Below are 25874 nucleotides of genomic sequence, written 5' to 3'. Positions count from 1 at the left end.
CTTTTTTCAAAATGCAAGTCTATGCCATCCAATTTTAGACACATTTGCACATTACTTGTATAATGCTAGTGGGATAAAGGATACCTAACCATTAGTATTATCATTAGATGGCCAAAGTATTTTTGCAATTTCTATAACCAAGTTATGGACCAATTGTACAAGTTTCTCTAATTGGATGACTTGATTGGAAACCTCTTGTGATAGAGGTCACCTAAGCAAGAGTATTCCAAGGCGTAGATAAGACCAAACATGTCAAATTAACAAATGGATTGTTAAGGGTCTCATAAATCTAGGAATTACGAATGGTGTAATTAATACAAGTTATTTACCTTGTTAAAATAGGGTAAATGGGATAAAGGATACCTAACAATTTATTTGATTTGTAACTTGGATCCTAGACTTTAAATAAGTAATGTTTTAGGAAACAAAAGGGGTATTATTATTTAAAGAATTAAATACTAAATGAAAACTTTGTTAAACTTTTGCAGATGACTCCACCAATTACTGTAACACATCACCTAATGAACCTTCAGTCAATTCTTGACAAAGATAAGCTCAACCACTCCAACTTTTTGGACTGGTAGAGAAATTTAAGAATCGTTTTGAAACAAGAAAAGAAAGACTATGTCCTTGAAAACCAAACCCCTGATGAACCACCTGCTCTCCCAAAGGCTGCACATGATGCATGGCTAAAGAATATGGATGATTCACTTGATGTTTCATGTCTTATGCTTGCCTCTATGGTTCCTGATCTTTAGCGGGATCTGGAACACTACACTGCCTTTGACATGATTGAACATCTCAAGGAGATGTTTGGAAAACAAGCTATAACTGAAAGGTTTGACATTATGAGAGCACTTCAGGCCAAGAAAATGGAGGAGAATGGGAATGTGAGCACACATGTTCTCATGATGAAAAGCTACATTGATCAATTGGAGAGATTGGGCTCTCCATACCCACAAGACTTGGGTATAGATATCATTCTAAACTATTTGCCAAAGTCTTACAATGCTTTCATCATGAAATATAACATGAATGGGTGGGAGAAAGCTATCTCTGAGTTGCACGGGATGCTAAAAACTACAGAAAAGATATCCCAATTAAAACTCTCCAAGTTCTCATGATTAGGGAAGGAAAAGTCAAGAAGAACGAAGGCAAGAACTTCAAGGGAAAGCCACAAGCTGGCAAGGGAAAAGGAAAGAAAGCTCCTCAAAACCCACCACCCAGGAAGAAGGAAAAGGTTGCCAAAGATGAAACATGCTTTGAGTGAGGAGTTGTCGGTCATTGGAAAAGGAATTGTCCTAAGTACCTTGCAGAGTTGAAAAACAAGAAGGCCGGGGAAGGCCCTTCAGGTATATCCTTTTTCATGATTGAAATGGGATTATTTACTTTTTCATCTAACACTTGGGTATTAGATACTAGTTGTGGAACTCATATTTGTAATTCGTTGCAGGGGTTCAGAAAGAGTAAGGATCTGAAAGAAAATGAGATGATATTACATGTCGGCAAGGGAGCACGTGTTACGGTCCAAGCTTTAGGACATTTTGATTTATGTTTACCATATGGTCTGAACTTGACATTAGACAATGTGTGTTTAATTACTTCTATGACTAGAAATATCATTTCAGTTTCGTGTTTGAGAAAATATGGTTATGATTTCAAATTTGATGATGATAACATTCACTCCTTGAAAGGAATATTTTATTTTGAGGCTAGACCAATAAATGGAATTTAAGAATTAAACCTAGATGACACCATACACAATAAGTCCCTTTATCATGTTAACACCAAAAGGCCCAAACCAGATTTAAACCAAACATATCTATGGCATTGTCGCCTTGGTCATATAAATAGGAAGCACATATCTCAACTCCAAAAGAGTGGACTTTTGGGGGAAAATGACATTGATTCATTTGACATATTTGAATCGTGTTTATGTGGCAATATGACAAAATCCCCATTCTTTGGAACAAGTGAAAGGGTAAATGTTTTATTAGGCATCATACACACCGATGTATGTGGACCTTTCAAAACAATGTCAAGATATGGTGAGAGATATTATATCACCTTTACTGACGACTTCAGTCATTTTAGTTATGTGTATTTTATGAAACATAAACATGAAGCATTTGAAAAGTTTAAATTGTTTCAAAGTGAAGTTGAAAATCAACTCGACAAAACAATCAAAATCCTTCATTCGGATAGAGGAGGCGAGAACTTGAGCCAAGAGTTCCAAGACCATCTAAGGAGTCATGGAATTATCTCACAACTCACTCCACCTAGAACACCACAACTTAATGGTGTTTCTGAGAGAAGATCGGACCTTACTTTATATGGTTCGATCCATGATGAGTCGAAGTACCCTTCCTTTATCATTTTGGAGTTATGCTTTACTCACCGTAGCCCGTATCTTGAATATGGCACCAACTAAGAAGGTAGAGAAAACACCTTATGAGATGTGGTATGGAAGACCTCCATCCTTATCTTATATGAACGTTTGGGGATGCGAAGCCTAAGTTAGAAAAAAAGACTTCCAGCAAAACTGAGCCTAGATCTACCAAATGCATCTTTGTAGGATATCCTAAAGATTGTTTAGGATATTACTTCTACATCCCAAGTGAAAATAAGATCTTTATTTCACGAAAAGCTGAATTCTTAGAAAGCAAGTTTCTAACAGATGAGGCTGTTGGGAGGCGTGTGGAACTTGAAGAATATCAAGAACCTCAACCCGATGCATCTTTAGTTGGCACTAGTATTGAGCAAGAGGTTGTTGAAGATGAAGAGATCATTGTCCTTCAACCTACTGAAAGATAAGGCATTCACAGATCTAGTAGAATTCGTCATAAACATGAGAGATATGATTTCTTATTGAAGAGTGTTTCGTAATGATGAATGCTGATGAGCCGGTCAGCTACCGATATGCAATGTTAGATCCCAAACCTGACAAATGGCTTGAAGCCATGAACGCTGAGATGCAATCCATGAGAGAAAATTAAGTCTGGGACTTCGTTGATCTTCCTCCCAATAGCAAGACTGTTGGAAGTAAGTGGGTCTTCAAGAAGAAGATTGACATGGATGGCAACTTACATATATTCAAAGCAAGATTGGTTGCAAAGGATTCACTCAATCTCATGGGGTTGATTATGACGAAACCTTTTCACCAGTAGCTATGATCAAATCAATTAGGATACTATTTTCCATAGCTGCATATTATGACTATGAGATATGGCAAATGGATGTCAAAACCGCTTTTCTGAATGGACACTTGGAAGAAGATGTCTTTATAGATCGGCCCGAAGGTTTTGTCGACCAAAAGCATCATAATAAAGTGTGAAAGCTCAAGAGATGCATTTATGGGTTAAAGTAAGCATATCGTAACTGGAATCATCGTTTTGATAATAAAATCACAAAGTGTGGTTTTATTAGAAATGAAGATGAATCTTGTGTTTACATGAAAACAAGTGGGAGCTCGGTGACATTCTTGGTCCTATATGTGGATGACATATTGATCATGGGAAATCACATTCCAAATTTAAAAAGTGTAAAGACTTGGCTTGGAAAGTGTTTCTCAATGAAGGATCTAGGTGAGGTACAATACATTCTTGGAATCAAAATTTATAGAGATAGATTAAAACGATTTATAGGTCTAAGCCAAGGTACATATATTAAGAAACTATTGAAGCGGTTCAATATGGAAAACTCTAAGAGAGGATTTGTACCCATGGTACATGACACTATAATAAGTTCATCTTAATGTCCTAGCACAAAGGTTGAGCTAGACAAGATGAAAGATATTCCATATGCTTCTGCAATTGGATCCATCATGTACGCCATGAATTGTACAAGACCTGATCTTACTTATGCTTTGAGCTTAGTAAGCAAGTTCCAACAAAATCCAGGGGAGAGTCATTGGAAAGATGCGAAGAACATCCTAAAGTACTTACAAAGAGCTAAGGATTTGTTTCTCGTCTATGGAGGCGTGGAAGATAGCTTAAGTGTAAAGTGCTACACTGATGCTTCCTTCACAACTGATCGAGATGATTTAAAATCACAATCTGGATATGTGTTCATTATCATTAGGGGTGCGGTGTCTTGGAAAACCTCCAAGCAAAGTGTTGTTGCACAATCCACTATAGAGTCAGAATACATTGCTGCTTCTGAAGATGCATAAGAGGCTGCTTGGATGAAGAAATTTATTGGGGGTCTAGGGGCAGTCCCTACCATTCAGGACCCCCTAGACATTTTCTATGATAATGAGGGTGCTATTGCTTTGGCAAAAGTACCCCGAGCACACAAGAAGACCAAGCATATTAGCCACATATTCAACTTCATCCGGTATAAAGTTGAAGAAGGTGAAATTAGTATTCGCAAAGTTCAACCGATCAAAATTTGGCGGACCCTTTCACGAAGCCTCTTCCTCAAGCAAAATTTGAAGGACATGCTCGAGGAATAGGAATTCGCTATTCTAGTGATTGGATTTGATCTATGTATTAGTATTGAATATTGGAACATTATATAACATCATCTATTGTAATGACTATGATATATATGGCATATGATCTTTTCATTAAATATTTGTTTTGTTCTTTATTAACATGTTTAATCCTTGAGTAAATTTATTCACACTAAAACTCCATAGTCAGTTGTTATTGTGGGAGCAATAATGAAATAATACTAATATGAAATAGGATGGTTGACAAAGCGTTGTAATCAGTTTCATACTAGAGAATAAGTATTGGAGTGACCCGTTCAAGATCACTTCATAGATCTCTGTCATGAATGATACTTGATAAAAGGTAATATCTATATATCCTTAACACCTGAGATACATATATGGGACTTGATTAAGGGGAACGTTATGCTTTGATGTAGTCAAAAGCTGCTCTTTTATTAGGCAGTTATAAAAGCTATCATCAGGTATGATGTAAACTATGCAAGAGGCGTATGTAGTCAAGATGAGATTTGTTCCTCTTATTCGTTGAGAGTTAGACGTCTAAAGCCTGATGTATAGTTGAACACTTACATGAAATTTGATTGCGATCCATATCTCATGTTCAACATGATGTCCATAGCAAAGGGATAACTGATAAACTTACCTTACTCACTAATTATAGCCTTGGGGCTTCTAGGGAATTGGGCGTTGATGGAATGGCACTACATCATATTTTGTTGGGGGCAGTGAAATGTTGCTAGACGTTCACCACTGTCTATATTAATATGATATGAGTCTTGTGCAAGTAGAAGATTGAAAGATCTAGTATGCTCAAAAGTCATATTAAAATGATATTGCTAAATAACATATGATCCTAAGGGTCTCACTAACAACAACTTGATACAATTGATTATTTATTAGAAATTGATTTTAATAAATCTTCATAAACTCTTATAATAAATTGGGAAAATATTTATTTTAAGGAAATAATTATTTTACAATACAAGTAACACATTATTTCATAATGTATGAGTTAATAAGTCATATACAACATTTTGGACTAGTTGAGTCTTTTGTCTTTTACCTAAAGACAAAGTTTATATTTTATAAACTTCGAGTTTATAAAATTTAAACTATTTGTCTTCTTTTGAGAGCATGTCTTTTGTATTCGTTTAATGCAAAAGTAACCACCCTAGGAGACATGATTGATGACTTAGGGGAATGGTAGACTTAAAGTGTAAATACCTCATGGTTAAATACCATGCTTTATGGCTATAAAAGGATGAAGCTTTCACTTGTATTACACACACCTTTTGGCTTGCATTTTTGCCCAAAAATTCGTAAGCTTCTTCATCCTCTCTCCATCTCTTCTTTAGCTTTGAGTTCTTGAAGAAATTGTTACTTTTTTTTCTCTCTTGGAATATATACTTGGGTATTTTGTTCCAAGCTTAAGAGTTAACATAAGAACTAGCATTCTAATGAAGTTGGGATATTGTTGGTGTCTCAAGGGTTCATCCTCACTCCATCAACTTCCAAGCCTTCCCTAGAGGACTCAAAGTGCTTCAAAGGTTGTTACCACTTATTCCTTTTATGGTTGTGTTTTAAATGTTTCTTATACTTGCAAGATGATCCTTGGTGGGTGATAAAATGTTTATGTTATTTTATAAAACTAAAATCTTCCGTTTGCCATTTTTGTAGTTTTTGAAACTAAGTTTTAAATAAAACCCAACAATATAAGGCCCCAATGTCGATCCTTCCTGAGGGTGTTAAGGATTTTTTGGTATTTTGTGATGCATCAATCACAAGTGTAGGGGTGATACTCATGCAGCGGGGCAGAGTCATAGCCTATGCATCCAGGCAGTTGAACCCTCATGAAGCCAGATATTTGACTCATGATTTGGAGTTCAGGGATAAGGTTTTCGCCTGCACTCTAGATTTTGCGACATTATCTATATGGGGTCCGATGTACCATCTATATAGATCACAAGAGTTTGAGATATGTTATGGATCTACTGAATCTGAACATTAGGCAACACATATGGCTGAACATTAGGCATCACCGACGCTTTGAGCCGCAAGACGGTTAGTTCTTCTGCCTGAGAGCACTGTTTGAGGATGACCATCGACTCCCCACTTATGGATTTGATCAGGAAGGCTCAGGTCGATGGAGTCAATAAGGAAAATTGGAAGCATGAGATGACCAGAGGTGAGATTGGCAGATTTTCTACCAACAGTCGCAGATTTTGGACCTAGTGTGGTCGGGTATGGGTGCCATTTTCTAGTGGGGTCCGATAAATAATATTGAAGGAGGCTCATAAGTCATGGTTCTCAATTCACCTTGGATCCAGAAAGATGTATCGGGAATTGAGACTTAGTTATTGGTGGCCATGCATGAAGTGAGATATTTCATGGTACGTGGAGAGATGCTTGACCTGTCGGATGGTCAAGGCTGAGCATCAGAAGCCGCATGGCAAGTTTCAGCCCTTAGCGATTTCCAAGTGGAAATGTGAACAAATCACTATTGATTTTATCACCAAGTTTTTTAGCACAACCAAGGGATTTGATGCGATTTGGGTTATCGTTGACCGGTTAACCAAGAATGCCCACTTTTTTGCCATTCAGGAGAGTTCTTTGCCCGAGAAGTTGGCCAATGTGTATATGCACGGGATTTTCGATCGCCACGGTGTACCAGTCACTATTGTATTTGATTGTGATGTACAGTTTACTTCCCGGGTTTGGCAGAATTTTCACGAGGAATTGGGTACTAGACTACATTTTTGCACGACTTATCACCCTATGATTGATGATCAGAGTAAGTATACCATTCAAACGCTTGAGGATATGCTGAGGGTTTGTGTCATTGATTTCGATGGGAGGTGGGACTCCTATCTTCCCATGACTGAGTTATCATACACCAACAACTATCATTCCAGTATGGTACGCCACCTTTTGAGCTTCTCTATGGAAGGAAGTGTCATACACCGATATGTTGGGAATAGGTCGACCATAAGGTCATGGGAAATACTGAAGTGGTCCTTCAAACCATGGAGCTTATTCAATGGATCAGACAGAGGTTGCAGACAACTCATAGTCGACAGAAGAGTTATGCCGAAAAATGACAATCTGAGTTGGAGTTCCAGGTTGGAGATATGGTCTTACTGAAGGTGTCACCATGGAAGAATGTTATACACTTCAGGAAGAGGGGCAAGATGAGTCCCCATTTTATTGGACCGTTCTGGTTAGTGGCCAGAGTAGGCAAGGTGGCCTATCGATTATACCTGCTTGAGGAGCTTAACCAGATTTACAACACCTTTCATATTTCCTAGCTTCGGAAATGTGTGGTCGATGATTCAACGCTGATCCCTTTGGATGAAATTTAGCTTGATGAGCGCCTGAATTATGTGGAAAGTTCGGTAGCGATTCTAGACAGGAAGACGAAGGCCTTGCACAACCAGATGGTACCTTTGGTCAAGGTCCAGTGGCAACATCGAAAGGGTTCCGAGTGGACTTAGGAACACAATGCGAAGACGTGATTGTGTATATCATTCTCGATATTTATTTGACCTATGATTTTGGGATACTCTGATTATGATTATGGCTTTTGAAAACTATGGTTTGTATGATCAATGGGTTTTGATATGAATTTAAAAATGAAAATTTTGTCATGATTTTTGGGATGTTACAAAAAGTACCATAGGTAGGTGGGTTGGATGGGGTGGATGGTATCTATTTTATATTTTCAAATAATTAAATATTTATAAATATTAAAAAAATGTAAAAATTAAATGATAAGGGTAAAAAAGTCTTTTCAATAATGATAAAAACCAAATCTATAATGAAAACAGTAAAAAATGACCAGAAACACTACTTTCTAAATGTTTTGTCCAGATAAAATGAAAAACCACATAGATTAATTTTGCAATTTTGTTTATAATAAATATTTAATTTATAATTTATCTTTTTGCTTATTATTATGATAATATTCATAGGAGCAAGACCATCCAAATGGAGATTGAATGAGAAATTTAATGGTGAAAAAATAATGACTTGACCATACAAATGTTAAACCTATATTGTAGCTAGATCTAACAATTCGTGTATTCATGTCATAAAAATGTGTCAGCCACGAATTTAATACGATTATATAATGAAAAATAAGCTTTATCTGAATTTTTTCAAGATGTATTCATGTTGTGTCGTGTCTTTTACAGATTCGTGTATCCGTGTCTCGAATTATCAGATCTAATTGTAACCTAAGTTTAATGAATGCGAGTTAAATGATGATTGAACTCTGATATATATATATATATATATATATATATATATATATATATATATATATATATATATATATATATATATATATATATATATATATCACTTTTTATTTATTTTTTATTTATAACTTAATTTATTTTATATTTAACAATTTAATTTCTTAAGTTAATTAAAATGATAGTATATTTTAAGTTTGTAAGGAAATAAATTTTGTTTTATAATTTACTTTTTAGTTGTCTAAACAATAAAAAATAAAAAATAAAACATTTTTTTTAATGATCATATCTTATTTACATTACAACTATTGAAATTACGACATGACGTGCTACACTATCATGTACTTTTTATTTAATATATTATTGGTAACTTTTTAATTTCTAACATCTAATCTTTAATTAGTAATTTATAATTTTAATTTCTAATTAATTTAATATTTTAGTTTTATGTACTAACTTTATTTATAAAAATATATAGTAAGACCATGATATGACCATCCATTAAATTTTAAGAGTGTTTAATAAAATATTGAATTTAATGGGTAAATTAGTAAGTTAGTGAAATCGTGATTGGTTTAATTCAATGTATTAGAGATGTCTATTAAGTAATTAATCAAACATTTACATAAAAACTAAATTATTGTTTTGACTTTTTTGACAGAAAAAGTGTATTTAGAAAAAAGTCCAGTGATAAAAACAAAATTAATTTCATAGATATATCGGTAGAAAAACTCTGATTTTAAAACTTGTAATCAACCTTGTTTTTCCTCATTCAAAGATACGAAATATCATGCTAAACGGATTCCATATCTTAGTATATATGAAAAGGCAAAATAATATCCTATTCATAGGATGCGGCAAAACGGATTCCTTCACAACCTCTTGGGAATCTCGACTGGTTGAAACCCTCCCCAGATTTCAACACGCTAAGCCCTGATTAATTACCGCATTCATTATACACCTCTCAAATCGTGTTTACATATGGCTTCCATGCATCATTTGGTTGTATCGTACAACTGTTTACTCCATTTCGAACATGGGTTTGTCTTTGTCATGCCTCTATATATAAACAGAACGTCTGATCCAAAAATATATCAAGAGACTCAGTAACAAAAGCATTCCTCACACATTGTGTGGAAAATAATTTATATATAAACAATGCCTGAGATTGAAGGATCTCCGGGAAGCTCCATGCATGGAGTCACCGGACGGGAGCAGGTGCTGGCTTTCTCCGTTGCTTCTCCCATGGTACCCACTGACACCACCGCCAAATTCGACCTTCCAGTCGACTCTGAACATAAGGCAAAAGTCTTCAAGCTTTTCTCTTTGGCAAAACCTCACATGAGAACCTTCCATCTCTCCTGGCTCTCTTTCTTCACCACCTTTGTCTCCACCTTCGCGGCGGCTCCACTCGTTCCCATCATCCGGGACAATATTAATCTCACCAAATCAGATATCGGGAATGCTGGTGTTGCATCCGTGTCTGGAAGCATTTTCTCCAGGCTTGTAATGGGTGCAGTATGCGATATGCTGGGACCCCGCTACGGCTGCGCTTTCCTCATCATGCTGTCTGCTCCGACAGTGTTTTGCATGGCGCTTGTTGAAGATGCGAGTGGGTATATCGCAGTGAGGTTCATGATAGGGTTCTCTTTGGCGACATTTGTGTCTTGTCAGTACTGGATGAGCACCATGTTTAACGGTAAGATCATTGGACTAGTGAATGGGACTGCCGCCGGATGGGGAAACATGGGTGGTGGTGCAACACAGCTGTTGATGCCGGTGTTGTTTGAGATCATAAAGAAGGCCGGTGCGACGCCGTTTACAGCGTGGAGGATTGCCTTCTTTATACCCGGGTTGATGAATGTTATAATGGGGATATTGGTGTTAACTCTTGGCCAAGATTTACCAGATGGGAACCTTGGTGCTCTTCAGAAGAAGGGTGATGTCGCCAAAGATAAATTCGGCAAGGTATACATTATATATATGTTCACACTAGGCTATTATATTAATTAACTAAGGAAAGAATTAATCTTAAAGTCAATTTGATAGTGAGATTATGATTTTGTGATCGTTTTTTCAGGTGTTATGGTATGCAGTGACGAACTATAGGACGTGGATCTTTGTACTTCTCTATGGCTACTCCATGGGTGTCGAATTAACCATTGATAATGTCATCGCTGAGTACTTCTATGACAGATTTGATCTAAAGCTTCATCTTGCTGGAATTGTTGCTGCCACTTTTGGAATGGCAAACATCGTGGCCCGACCTTTCGGAGGATGGACATCAGATTTCATGGCCAAAAGGTTTGGAATGCGTGGCCGGCTATGGAACTTATGGCTTCTCCAGACAGCCGGAGGGATTTTCTGTCTCTGCCTCGGTTTAGTCAACTCTTTACCTTTAGCCATCACCTTTATGATCCTCTTCTCCGTCGGAGCACAGGCTGCATGTGGTGCAACATTCGGCATCATCCCTTTCATTTCCAGAAGGTCTCTAGGTATCATTTCAGGAATGACCGGAGCCGGTGGAAACTTTGGATCTGGGCTGACCCAATTAGTGTTCTTTGCAAACGCATCATTCTCGACTGCAAAAGGGTTGTCTTACATGGGTATCATGATCATATGTTGCACACTTCCGGTGAGTTTGGTTCACTTTCCTCAGTGGGGGAGCATGTTCTTTCCACCTAGTAATGACAACGTTAAGGGTAGTGAGGAGAATTACTATGTTTCGGAGTGGACAGAGGAGGAGAAGCAAAAGGGAATGCACCAAGGAAGCCTGAAGTTCGCTGAGAACAGCCGGTCGGAGCGTGGAGGAAAGGTGGCATCGGTTGCATCACCAACAGATGCCACTACTAACAATAACCATGTTTAAAATTAATCAATTTTACTGTTTCAGTTTACATCTTGAGTTGAATTAATACATAGTGACAAGCTGTCAGGACTAAGTATATGAAAATTTTATAGATTTATAGATATTTGATGTTTACCTTCAAATGTATTATATATACCCTTATAAATAATTAATGAAGCTAGAGTTCGTTATTCCATTAATTCCATCATGTATCAGATGACAATTAATTATAGTGGTGCTTAAAAACGGAAATCTTGAAAGAGGGAGAAAATAGAGAGAAATGTTTGAATTATTATCTTTAGCAAGATAGGAAACCCCGCTTCGCGTGGGTTGGATTCAACACTAATTAGAAGAAAACTGACGGGATCCTCAATATATTGTTGGTGATTTGATGACCATTGCTCATATTGGTATCAAAATGTAAGTATGTTGTTATTATGGGTAAGAAATATAGTTACAAAAAATTGAATTTGAATCACTTGTATAAGAATTAAAAGTCTAATCCTAAGTTACAAAACCAATAATACACTCCGTGATCCCGAAATGACCAATTTACCCCTACTTACTTTCCTGTCATCATCACACTTCTCTCTGCAACTTCATGTTAAAACAACGTAACCATCTGCCCATAGTACCTGTCAAGAAACTTGTACATCTCATCAAAAAAAAAATACTAAAGTACATTGCCAATATCAACAAACCAAAGTACGTTTATTTCATTCGCCTTTGTACAAAGGTTTTCGCTCCAATAAACCAGACCCGGTCTCCATTTCTAAACCATGGCTAATCACTCTTTTAGCCATACATGAAATTATTCTATGGTTTGCCCTTTATTTTTTCTACCCATAATAACAATGTGCTTATATTTATTTGGTTATCAATATGGGCATTTTAGTTTATATGTTACATATTTTTAATCTTAGTATATAAAGATACAAATAAAATACCAAATGACAATGCTTCTTTGGGTGTTATCTTTCGGCCCGTGAAAATAAGTTCTTTGGCTATTGAGCTTCCAATTAACCTAGGAAGTCTCTGTGTCCCTCCAGCCTTGTAAAAATATATGTAAAAATATGACAACCATTTTTTTTATAAAAAAAATATATATTTGTTCTTATATTACCGGTTTCTGGTAAGCCCAGGCTTCTCCTGATGACATCAAATTATTAGAAAATGAAACTTACGTAAAAAAATCATAAATAATTATTGCGAGCCTTTGATCTAGAAAACACATATCTATATATCTGTCTCCGACTGTTGGATTAGAATTCGGCCTAGATTTGGATTATATGTGTGGAAATATAATGAAAATGTTTAAAAAAACGTTCCTGTGTTATTCAAGTATTTTTGTAACGACGGTAATATAAGTAACTACAGTTGGCCAAATCTGTGGATGGGCCGGTTCATTAGTTTTCAATGCCTTGGACGAGATAATAAAATAATGCCCTTATATTTATGTCAAACGATAAGAAAATGCATAAAAAACTACCTAAAATGATACATGAATGCATTCTACAAATAAATTGTCCATCAAAATCATATTCCTAACCATTTGACACAACGGAGGCATCGAAGATAAAACCTGGGTGCGTGGTATCAGAGAAAGTGGTTTCACATTTCATGGCTTGAGCGTGAGTCTTAATATCAGGCACTCTTTGTGACCGAGCAAATGTAAAGTTCCAATGTGAAACAAATTCATAAAGCTATCATTTTTGATAAAAATCTGTGTGATCTTTTTACCTGTTATGCAAAGCACAACATATTTTTTTTGGGAACTTTGATGTTGTAGAAGCTATATGAATGACAATTTCATTGAGCTGCTTTTGGACCTGTTATTTACAATAGAAAAAATACATTTGATAAATTTGGTCAAATCAGAAGAAAGTATAGACATCATGGTGTGCCTTCTTTTACCAAGCCACAGGTACCTGCATGTTTTTCACACTCTAAATTTAGTTAGGAAAGTAATGTTTAGAATTTAGAACAAAAGGGTATATCTAGAAGATGAAGAATTAGATCTTCAATCTTTTCTTGTTAGTCATCTATTCTTGAAGGTCACCTGGAGTTGGTGTAAAGAACACGCACAAACACTTTTTGAGTGCGAGAAAATAGATTAGTACACACCAATGGTGAATCATTATTGTAAACATCAATGGTACAGATACAAAATGATTGAATGTTTTCGGAAATTTTTAATAAATCATAAAAATTAATTCTTAATAGTCATCAGGAAATTGATGTATTTCATTAAGCACAAGATGAGAAGCTGGCAAGCAGATGCTTGAAAAGAACTGAAATCATGAAGTCCCACAGGAACTGTGCAAGCTTTCTTCATCAACAAATTATAGTTTGAATTAATAATCCCTAAAACTAATGTAAAACATAAACTCATACTTCATGGACAAAATATCAAACAAACCTGCATTGTGGACGTTTCTCAAGAGTCGATAAATGTTCCCGACCTGAAACAATCCAGTAAAAGTAAATGCAGCAACATGTAGACATTATGATTAAAAGACATAAATATCCCTACATCATCATCATTGCAAGATTACAACCTTATTGATATTAACATAATCAAATCTTGATAGTATAATTATTGATACCTATGTTCACTCTAGAGCTTTATATCTAGCATCAAAATCAGCAGCAACACATCGAACATCAATAATCGTTATACACCTTCATGATTTTGTAGGAAATAGTTGACAGCTTTCTAGATAATAGAAGGTTCATGAGGTGGCAACTGCAAATTTCGATAAATTCAAGCTTCATTGAAGGCCAGCTGGAGAGAAAAACATAGAAAAAAATCTAAATTTATCTAACCTTGTAGCACCTGGTTCCTCGTACGTAAAATTTATCTTCGTGTTTTCCATTTTTAGCCTTGGACTCGGCGAGTTGTAGGTCTAACTCGCCGAGTAGAGACGGGATCCGAAACACGTTTAAGTTGGCGACTCGGCGAGTCCATATTCTAGACTCGGCGAGTCCCCGCTGTCTGATGAAACCCTAAATTTCAAGGGTTTGCACCCTATTTAAACCCTCTTATCCGCCCCCAAGCTCGCCCCTTTCACCCTCAGAGCTCTATACTTCGTTCAAGCCTTGTTCCTTGTGAGTTTGAAGCATTTTTGTGTGTTTTCTTGAAGGTTTGGAGAGGGAAGAAGAGTAGATCAAGAAGAAGAGGAGGAGGCCAGGCATATTTGGGTTATCTCAGTGATTCCCTTGATGTATATCTCAGTTTCCCTCTGTTTTCATGCTTAATGTCCCTTGTAGCTCCATGAAAGTCCTTCTTGAGCCTTTCCCCAAGCTTGTTTGTGTTTTAGGGTTCGTAATAAGTTGTTTAGCCTCTAGATCTAGGCATGATTGAGCTCCAGGAGCTTGGATCTACTGCCTTTATGGAGCCATATTGCATGAAAGCCCTAGATCTACTCTTTTGGTGCATTTTGAGCCCTAAAACCTTCATTGGTGAATATTTACACGTAAAGTTGGAAACTTTACGTGTTATTCATGCCCTAGAAACCCAGATCTATGAATAGCATGAGTTGGATTCAAGTAGAATCGCGTGTATAGTATTTGCATGTAGCCGACTCGGCGAGTCGTTCATCTGACTCGGCGAGTCGAGTCGCGAGTCCCCGAGTTTTCCCCTTTTCGTGCTTACGGGGTGGAGTGGTGAGTCGTGGGATAGGACTCAGCGAGTCGGAAGCTAGACTCACTCGTGAAGTAACTCGGCGAGTCAGTGCCATGACTCGGCAAGTTCAAGGCAATCTTCTTGTCTTAAGAACAAATCGGCGAGTTGTTCATACAACTCGGCGAGTCACAGCTTAGAGTGTTCTTCGGATGAAGACGAACTCGGTGAGTTGTTCATACAACTCAACAAGTAGGATGAAGGACTATTGGCCTTTAGTTTAGAAGGAGAACTCGTCGAGTCAATGCTTAACTCAACGAGTAGAGACGGGTTTATGGTCGGACAAAGGGATAGGGCTCGGCGAGTTGACAAGTCAACTCGGCGAGTCGGGCCAACTGATAGTTGACTTTGACTTGACTCTTGATTGGTAAAGGGTAAATGGTCATTTTACCCTGAAGCCGGTTAGCAGTATTTGATTAAGGGTTTTGTGGGAATTATAGCTGGAGGATTTCCGGAGCGGCAGCGGCAGCAACAGCAGACAGTCAGTTCCCACACAGATCAGCAGCTACTTGGAGGTGAGTTTCCTTCCAGTAGTAACGGTTCTAAGGCACCAAGGCCGGCCCATATAGATGAGATGTTAGTGTTAGAGTGTGGGTCGAGCCCGTATCTCCTGGTTGATTTGAGTATGATATATGCCAGTATGTTAGAATTGTCTATACTCGTTGTCTGTGTGATACTTGTATATTACGGGTTAGCAGTTGAGTGTGAGCGAGGCCCGTATCTTTTTGAGAGTGGAGTGTGGTCAAGGTCCGTATCTCCCAGATAGAGGAGTGTGGGCGAGGCCCGTATCTCCCAGCTAGTGGAGTGTGGGCGAGGCACGTATCTCCCAGCTAGCGGAGTGTGGGCGAGGCCCGTATCTCCTAGTTGTTCATTGTATGTTTGTATGGTATGAGGTATTATGGGGGAACTCACTAAGCTTCGTGCTTACAGTTCTCAGTTTTGGTTTCAGGTACCTCTTCTTCGAAGGGGAAGGAGCTGGCGCGGTAGCGGTACATCACACACATGCTTTATATTCCACATTATGATATCACCTGGGGACTTGTACTTTGACACTTTTATGTTTTATAAAAATGCTTTCCAGACATGCAATATCTTTTGCGAAATGAGATGATCGTTAAACGTTTTATTCCTAATGTTTTGCTAAGCACATGTTTTAAGAATGAAATTTTTGGCTCGTATTTTTAGGATGTTACAAACCTCATTTTACCTGCAATGACGACAACATGCAGTCCGTCTCCATCATTTTCGTTGATACCCACCCCGTTGCACCACTCTCTTGCCCTTCTAACTCCACAACTACCACCAAACACCTGCTGGAAGAATAAAGGTAGGGCACAAATGGAAACGATGATGTGTGAAATCAGAGGTTTTTAGAGTATTCGGTGAACTCGGAACGTTACGCCGACGACTTCACTTTTCTCTGTCACCGATTTCCCTGTCTTGATTGGTAATCGAGGTCGGACAATTAAATCGATAATCGTGGGTCCTATTTTGTGTTCGTGTAGTTTACTGTACATTCATCTCTTTCATAGAAATGGGTTTTAGATGAGTTTAGAGAGAGACGGTGGGTTTCCATGTTCTTGAAGAAGTCGATGGCGGTGACAGTTTGATGGAGAGTATCTACTACAAAAGCAAATATAGCAGATAAGCAGTATTCAGAAAAAATCCCCAAACCGCAGTGGTGGTAATTTACCTTTTGATTGAGAGTGTAGAAGCAGGTAAGCAGTAGAACAGATGAGTCGATGTTATGATTTCTAAATATAAGAAAGATGGAGATGTGATACCTGATTCTGTGTGTCGCAGTTGTCACTAATGAAGGGAGCGAAGGGATCGATGGTGGAGAGTGTAGTGCTGTCGTGCGCTTGAGCCTGTATTGTTGCTATTTTGGAGCACTATGCCGGTGGGAAGTAAATGAATTGAGATAGAGATGGAGGGATGAGCCGATGCACTGTAAGGGTCTAGAAGAAAAAAGAAGCGGTGACGGTGGAAGGATCGGGAATCGGACCAATTCCACATTTAGCAAACATACATAACTATAAGGACCAATTATGCCAAACCTTAGCCACTTTACTGTAGCTAAGGTAGGATAATTTTAATATATATATATATATATATATATATATATATATATATATATATATATATAATTATAATGTAAAACAACCTCATGTATAAGTGATATATTTGCATTTATTAAAGAGTTTGAAGCCTCGGGTTCGATTAGCAATGGCTGCAATGCTTCTTTCATTTCGTTGACTCCAAAGAAGTTTGATCTGTTAGTTCTTAGTGATTATAGACCAGCTAATCTCATTGGGTGTATGTACAAAATTCTCTCCAAAGTACTTGCTCTTAGATTAAAAAATTTATATGGAAAGTCATTGGTTTGGAGCAATCCGCTTATGTGGAAGGTAGAAGTACTCTAGATGGCTTGCTTGTAGTAAATGAACTCATATCTTGGGCAAAGAGGATTAAAAAGCAAGTGCTTATTTTCAAAGTGGACTTTGAAAAAGCATTTGACTCGTTAAATTGGAGTTATTTGGATTCTATTTTGGAGCAAATAAATTTTGGTGTTAAATGGAGAACTTGGATTCGGGGAGGTCTTTCTTCAGGAAAGGCTTCTAGTGAAGGGTTCCCCTACTAAAGAGCTTATCATAAAGAGAGGTGTGAGGCAATGCGATCCTTTATCGCCTTTCTTATTCATGATTGCCATGGAAGGGGTTAGTGTTTCAATGAAAGAAGCTTGTGACCGCCATATCTTTCAAGGTATTTCTTTACCTCATGGTGGGCCTATCTTGTCTCATCTTATGTATGTGGGAGAGTGGTCCGGAATTAATTTCTTGAATTTAAATCGAATCCTTAGATGCTTTTTTCTTGCTTCGGGTTTGAAGGTGAATCTTTGTAAAAGTAAGGTCTTTGGTATCGGGGTGGATGATATTGATATTGCTATGCTTGCTAGTATTTTGCATTGTGAATCCGCTTCTTTCCCATTTTCCTATCTTGGCCTTCCTATTGGGGATAATATGAAGCTTACTAGGAATTGGAATCCCATTGTGAAGAAATTTAACGCCAAGCTATCATTATGGAAGGCTAGATCCCTCTCGTTTGGAGGAAGACTCACTATTGTGAAATCTAATTTAAGTAGTTTGCCTTTGTACTATTTCTCAAATTTTAAAGCTCCAAAGAAGATTATTGAGTTGCTAGAAGGTATTCAGAGGAGGTTTTGTGGGCAGGTAATGAGAATAGTAGGAAAATTCATTGGGTGGCTTGGTACGTGGTTACTAAACCCAAGAACTTGGGAGGTTTTGGAGTGGGGTGCCTTAGATCGATGAATCTTGCTCTTATTACGAAATGGTTGTGAAGGTTAAAAGTGGAATATAATATTCTGTAGTCCTCTTGTATTAGAGCTATTCACAACATCGATTGTATTGATGGAAAACCTTTGGCTAAATGTGGTATTCCCTGGACATGGTTTACGATATATCGTAGCACTTAGGAGTTGGAGGAGTGAAATATTTGTCTTGATGATCTTTTTTGCAGGAAATTAGAGGCTGGAATCGAACTCATTTCTGGAAGGAAAAATGGTGCGGAGATATAACTTTAAAAGATACATTTCCGAAGTTATACAAAATTGAGTCAAATAAAAATTGCAAGGTTTCAGACAGATTGGAGGGTAGAGATGAATCTGTTTTGCTTACATATTAGAAAAGGCTACCGAGGAAGGGTAAAGAGATGGCTGAGCTTGAGGGTTTAGAAGCTGTTGTGGCAGGTATAAATATGTCCATTTCTAATGATATGTGGGTGTAGAAGGGTAGTTATTCATGGCTTTTCTCGGTTTCTTATCTTAGAGGTTTGATGGCGTTAAATCTCGGTGCAAATGGCAACATGGCTGACTTTCAATGGGTGAGTTGGGTCCCTATCAAAGTTAATTGTTTCATTTGGAGGTTACTTTATAGCATGATCCCGTTTGCTTATAATTTATTGCTTAGAGGGGTTGTGATTAATGAGTTGTCTTGCAAATGGTGTGGTAGTGAGATGGAGTCCATAGAGCATGTTTTTTTAATTGATCTTTTTCTGCGCATATTTGGATTTGGTTTGGATCATGGAGTGGCCTATTTGTTACTCCTCCAGCCTGTATTGAGGACTTTATCTCTATATTGAAGATTTCGGTGGGAAGTAAAAAGAGGAAAAAACTGGAGTTGACGCTTTTATACTCGGTGGTGTGGTTTATTTGGAAAACTCATAACGCTTTAGTCTTCAACAATTGGAGAAATTCCTCTCTTAAGGCGGTAGATGAATTTAGTTGTTATCATTTAATTGGTTTAAGAATAGATCGATGTTTAGATACAGTTGTTGGTTGGATTGGTCTATTTTTATGTTTCTTGCTTGTACTTTGTAGTTTGTGCTAGCTTCTTGCTAGTTTTGTTTTAATATATCCGCCGTTAAAAAAAGTGATATAAGAGCAATCTTTAATTATAATGTAAACAATGTAAAAGCTCATGTATAATTGATATAACAACATTACTACAAAGCTGACTTCACTGATAGAACTAGAGACAGATATTATCCGTAAAGAAATGGATTATCAAAGGTTAGCGACACAAAATAAGAAAAAATCGATTAACTAAATTATACTACCTCTGTCCCAAATTAATTGTCCACATTTGACTTTTGAAGTAATTATTTTTCAACTTTGACCTTAATTATTTTTCTTTTTGATAGATAATATTTAATAAAAAAACATATAAATGGATTGTATTTTAAATGACTTTCTATTGTTATAAGTTTCATCAAATAATATATAACACAAATAAAAATATTTAAGGTCAAAGTTGAAGAAAAAAAAACTTCAAAAGTCAAAAGTAGACAATTAATTTGGGACGGAGGGAGTATAATGCTAAAAAATATTAGCGACAAATTAGACACGAGGACTCCCTTTGTTATTCCTCACAAGACGGGAATAAATCTCCAAATATAGGAACTGTTGCAAGAACACGTTAGTATTTCTTTCTCAATTTATAAAACCCTAAGGGCTGTTTTGTACAGAGAATTAAGAATAGAGAAAAGGAATGTATTCGACTTCTCTTGTCGATGTACATGTGACTTGTCGGAACTCTCAGATTATAGTCTTCTAAAAGAAATTACTTATTTCGTTAAGAATTGATTGACTTATAAAAATGTTGTTTGAAAAAAAAAATAAACATAATAAAAAACTCGTTTCCAATTCACTGCTTAGTGCAACCAAACAAGAGAAATGATTATCAGAAACATTTCTATAGTGAATTCTCTATTATACCAAACATGAGAGAAAAGAAGCAAGAACCCTACTAGAACTAATCCAATCAATATGCAGAGTATCCCATCAATCAGAGATTTCCTATTGATAAATTTTTTTTCCGCCACCCAACATTATGACAAGAAGTGTTAAGGATTAAAGGATTTTTTCCGGACTTTATTTTGAACATAATGCTAGAAGAACCAAAGGTTCTAAGATCATAAATGCTAGCAATTTCAGATAAACCAAGATCAAGTGTAACACTTCAAAAATCAAAAAATTTAAACTTTTAAAGACAACCCATTATCCATAATTGTTTACAAGAAAAGTCCTTGTTTCAAAAGTAAATTCATATCAGAGTATCCCAAAATTCAATATCATGAAAATAGGAAGATGTGAACGATTAAGCATTCGCTTTCCCACGATCCTTTGAAGTACATGAAACAATAAACTGAAACTGTAAGCCAAAACTTAGTGAGTTACCCCAAGTACCATCACACTACATAACAAACAATAGCATGCAAATATGATCCTTCAACATGCTTGGACCGCCTCGCAGGGACTACAACCTATCTGGACCGCTCTATGAGCCTTCACTATGACTGGAATGCCTCGCAAGACCTACAGTCTATCCTGATCGCCCCAGGTATCTTGGCCTTCAGCACAAAGCATGACCGCCTCAACCCAACCACAATATGTCGACAAATGTAACAGATAAACATAAACATAGAACCAACAAATACAGATAATCATACAAATCTAATAATTAGTCGTATACTAACATAACACCATCCTATAAACATGATACGTAACCTAGTGGGCTGACATTGGTGCATTTGACCCACAAGTATAGAGAGGAAAACTTACCTCTCAGTCTGAAGAAATAGCTACACAGATCAATGCTCCAAATGTTAAATCTATCAGCCACCTATACAATCACAATCACTTAAGCTCAACTACTAATCAAAATACCCATAACACCCCTAATTCAAACTTGGGTCAAAGTCAACCTACACCTGACCGCCACATCGTGGCCAACCATGCCCACACTGCGGTTGCAATACGACAAAACAGGTGTGCTCAACCCAACCACCATGTCGTGGTGAGGCTCCACCACACTGTGGGGATCAGTCAACAAGACTTAATTCCTTAAGCTTATTTTCCATCCCATTCCAAGGGTTTCCAAAGCTCAATCTAGGTCCAAACCATAACCTAGATGGATAAAGTTTCCAACTTTATCCTTTAAACCTTGCCAATAAGTCAAGATCCAAAACCCTAAGTTCTTAATGGAAGCATAAAGCACATTCCACTCATTAAGCACTCAATCCTTAGAGTTACTTCTCTAAAGTTTCCTGAAGGGTTTCCAATACCTTCTCGACCATAAAAATCATAGATTTAGGGAAATACATGCCCAATGCATGTCCTTTCCATTTTTAGGGCAAAACAAGGGCAAAAGGGCCAAGATTTCATGCATATCCTCAAAACTCAAGTCTACTTCAGATCCAAAGAGTTAAATACTCCAAATGGCATGGTGATTCACAAAGTTACAAGATTTATGAGATCTCATCTTCCAAAACCCACCAAACATGAAGAAAAGGGGCTAAATCCAAGATCTAACAGCCTAGCAAAGAAAAGATTGAGTCTTGAACACTCACCCAAGTCCAAAGGAGAAGCTAGAAGATGAATATATTGCTTGTAAAATGATAATCCTCACCAAAGGCTTCCTTCTCCTTCAAAGATTCCAATCAAAGTATGAAGAATGAACTTTCAAGAATGATGGAGGCTAGGGTTAAAGTTTTAGTGCTTAAGGTGATGGAGGCTAAATGACCTTGAAACCCTAGCCATAACGTCCTTTAAATAGGGCTCAATTCCCAAAGGATTCGGGTTTCACCAAAACTAGTTACCATGTTGTGGCAGTTCATGGCCATGCCATGGTGGTTCATGAAAACCCGAGACCCAAAAGATAATGCCATGCTGTGGTGAAGCTCCACCACTTCGTGGCCATCCAATACAATATTGACATTTGTGAATTACATTTGTACTTGAAATGGGTATTACATCAAGGTTCTTAGTTTTTTTTTTAGATAATTCACCCAACACAAGATGCGTCAAACCATAGGCATGATTTGGGTAAGTGGAAATCTAGTCATCTCAAAAAATTCAGAGATTAAGGATGTGAAAGAAAAAGAAAGACCGATTTGAAATGGGAGATAGTAAAAACAAATCCATGAGTAAGACACAATATCAGTTCTTAATTTTGGATCATGCGACCTAAAGATTGTTTGCGGGTGAAAAATCCCTTCAGCCCAAAGAGATTCGATTTTGGTGTTAGAAAAAACACCAATTTCCTTATCATTTCGATGAAATCCTGAATCAATGAAGTCTTCATAGACTAAACCCTCATTATCAGTTTTCGAGATAATGATAGTTTTATCCATAATTTTGGAGAATATAGAAGTGACAGAGAAAAGAAGATTTACCTAAAGAACTGATCAGGTAATAGGGAATGAAAGATTGCATGGGTCAATTTATAATGCATAAGCCAACCGGTTGATTTGAGTTCAAATTTCCTTGGAAATCTAACAAACATCCCATCTCTTTAGCATATAACGACTATAATTTCTAGAAATTTCCAATTCCCAGGATCCTGAACTAAAGATTTATGGGGGCTATTGCTATGGGTACAATTTTCTTACTATTTTTATCCTAAGATTTTAAATATCTTCAGCTTATACTAACATCCTAAGCAAGCCCAAGATCTTATATTTAATCAATATCTTAGACTGCTATTGTGTTTCTTGTAATATAGTATGGAGTAACTAAAGGCTTAACTAGAGTTGAGTGGACCAGGTCAATAACACGTGGTCAAAGCCTTGTGAATGTTGAAGACTATCGTAAAATCTAGGTCAAGCATGGATCAAGGAAGATCCTTAGAATGTCAAAATATTAGTTACTATCACTATGTATATAAAGTCTAGCTAATTATCATTCACATATACATTCTCACTTCCACTTTCACTCTGATTCTCTCGACATTTGATCACTTTTACTCTTATTCTAAGATATAAGTTCTTAGGTAGGTGATTTCATCAACTCCCGTAGTTTTATCCAAAAGGATTAAGAACTTTACTTTTAATTAACCATGTTCTTTCATTTACTTTCATTTACTTATTTTTGTTTGATCGATTACAACATATTCTCTTATTTATTTGATTGTTAATTTGTTTTCACTATCAAAATTACTACGATACTTTATGGTGTCTTGGTATCTTTTTGTGTATCTTGATATTTATCAAACAAAATTACTTGTTAATCAACTTTGGCACTATTTTTGACTAAACAATTCAGATACACTTATTTACACCATGAAATAAAACACTTTGTTAATCAGTTTTTTGAACATACTTATTTTCTTCCAAGGATCATGGGCACGACCAAGATGTTCAGGGTTATTTCAATATCTTTAATACTTTAATTTTACATACCTTATTTTAAACATTACACCACACTTACTAATTTGGTTACAAAATTAGTTTGTTAATTTTTAACCAAAACAATATATATATATATATATATATATATATATATATATATATATATATATATATATATATATGCTGACATGGACTTTTAAACATCATAAATAGTAATAGACTTTTAAATTTTCCCACTTAGCTCATTGTTCCTTTTCTTGCTCATACATAGTCATTGTATTTTGAAAATTAGTTAATACAACGTTTATGTATTTGGTTGTGGTTAGTCATTACATCAATGTGTAACGATAGGGATTGGATGTATAAAAGGTTACATTAGGGGTACCTTAGCATGTCGTATAAGGCTAAGGTCAAATACTTTTTTGATGTTTCTTGTTCTAATGAATTCAGGGATTATATTAGATGCCCTTGATTTAAATGCAATAATAAGCTTTTTAAAGCAAGAGACGGAGTAGTGCTTCACCTTTTAAAAAGCGGTTTCACCCCTAATTATACAACTTGGTGGGAACATGGTGAAAGAAATATGATATTTCAACATGAGGGGAATCTTTTAATTTGATGAAGGATCATAATCCTATAGAATATGATGATGTTCTGGAAGACGATGATGTGAATGTGTGCATATACATGCTAATTAATGTCGTTAAAGATACCCATAATCCATCCTCCGATGATTCTATGATGAAATAAAAGATGTTGATGGTCCTTTGTGGGATCAGTGTGAAAATGATACTAACTTTCAAGTTGCATCATAGTTGTTGAATTGGAAGCCAATGTACAAGATATCTAAGGCTTCCTATGATCATATACTTCTAATTATTAAGCGAAAGCTACCCAAAGGTGAGAAGTTGGTTGAGAACTTCTACGAGACAAAGAAAGTTTTGAAAAGAATTAGACTACCATAAATAAGGATTCATGTATGCAAAAAATCATTGCATGATCTTCTATGGGGCATATTCTGATTTGAACGGGTGTCAAGTGTGTTATTATGATCGATACAAGCCAAATAGATTAATTCAAATTCATCATTTGGTTTTGAGGTACTTTCCAATTGCTTCTAGACTCCAAAGTTGTATTTTTCAGAAAAGACGACAAAACAAATGACCTGGAACTAGGAACATCAAACAAAATCAGGTTCGATGGTCTATCCAAGTGATGGTGAGGTTTGGAAACATTTTAGATCAAAGCATCCAGAATTCGTAAGCGAACCACAAAATGTTTGCCTTGGGTTATGCACTGATGGGTTTTGTCCAGCTGGATCGAATTACAAAACTATATACATGTTGGAAGGTTTTCTTTCAGTCTATAACTTACCTCTGTGGATGTGTTTAAAAGGACCGTATGTTCAATTAAACATGATTATTCTTGGAAAAAGAGCTCGGGTAAAAATTTAGATGTGTTTCTTAGTCTGTTACTAGACGAGTTGAAAATGTTTTATATCGATGGTTTTAGCACTTTTGATGCTTCCTGCAAATGCAATTTCATTATGAAATTTATGCTTTTATGGACAATAAGTGACTTTCCTACTTATGCAATGTTGTTAGGATGTAGAAGGCATAGAAAGTTAGCATGTCCATACTGTATGGGTGAGTCAGGGTCATTTTAATCATACCATTGTAATAGAACAACATGGTTTGACTGCCATCAAATTGTTTTATCCGAATTACACATACAAGAATGATAGAAAATGTTTTTTGCATAATAAATTTGAGCGATTTGTTCCACCGCCTACATTAACCGGCGATCAAATTAAGGAGAAAGTAAGACACTTCCCAATTCTTTATGAAGGTAAACCTTATAGACCAAAAAATGAAAAATTGTATGGCTTAGGGAGTAATCATAACTAGGTTAATTAAGAGGAACATATTTTAG

General features: G+C 36.5%; 1 protein-coding gene and 1 pseudogene across 1 annotated transcript; both read left to right on the top strand.

Annotated features, from left to right (window-relative positions):
• The first annotated feature begins 3784 nt into the window (after positions 1-3784).
• LOC145059836 (secreted RxLR effector protein 161 pseudogene) lies at positions 3785-4171 on the top strand (annotated as a pseudogene).
• Positions 4172-9803: 5632 nt separating this feature from the next.
• On the top strand, positions 9804-11754 carry LOC145058753 (high affinity nitrate transporter 2.4-like). The gene is made up of 2 exons (XM_079006649.1): positions 9804-10674; positions 10787-11754. The coding sequence occupies exons 1-2, from the start codon at positions 9865-9867 to the stop codon at positions 11573-11575; spliced, it is 1599 nt and encodes a 532-aa protein (XP_078862775.1). The 5' UTR covers positions 9804-9864; the 3' UTR covers positions 11576-11754.
• The last annotated feature ends 14120 nt before the right edge of the window (positions 11755-25874 follow it).

Source organism: Lactuca serriola, chromosome 6, assembly GCF_051521515.1.
Source record: "Lactuca serriola cultivar US96UC23 chromosome 6, Lser_US96UC23_V15, whole genome shotgun sequence".
NCBI classification, from domain to species: Eukaryota; Viridiplantae; Streptophyta; class Magnoliopsida; order Asterales; family Asteraceae; genus Lactuca; species Lactuca serriola.
The sequence above is the reverse complement of the archived record's forward strand: the minus strand, read 5'-3'. Positions and strand labels throughout refer to the sequence as shown.

Bases quoted from the DNA above. Each gene is read 5' to 3' on its own strand.
- LOC145058753 (XM_079006649.1), top strand. From the start codon at position 9,865: ATGCCTGAGATTGAAGGATCTCCGGGAAGCTCCATGCATGGAGTCACC. The intron at 10,675-10,786 runs GTATACATTATA...TCGTTTTTTCAG, and splicing joins CCAAAGATAAATTCGGCAAG to GTGTTATGGTATGCAGTGAC.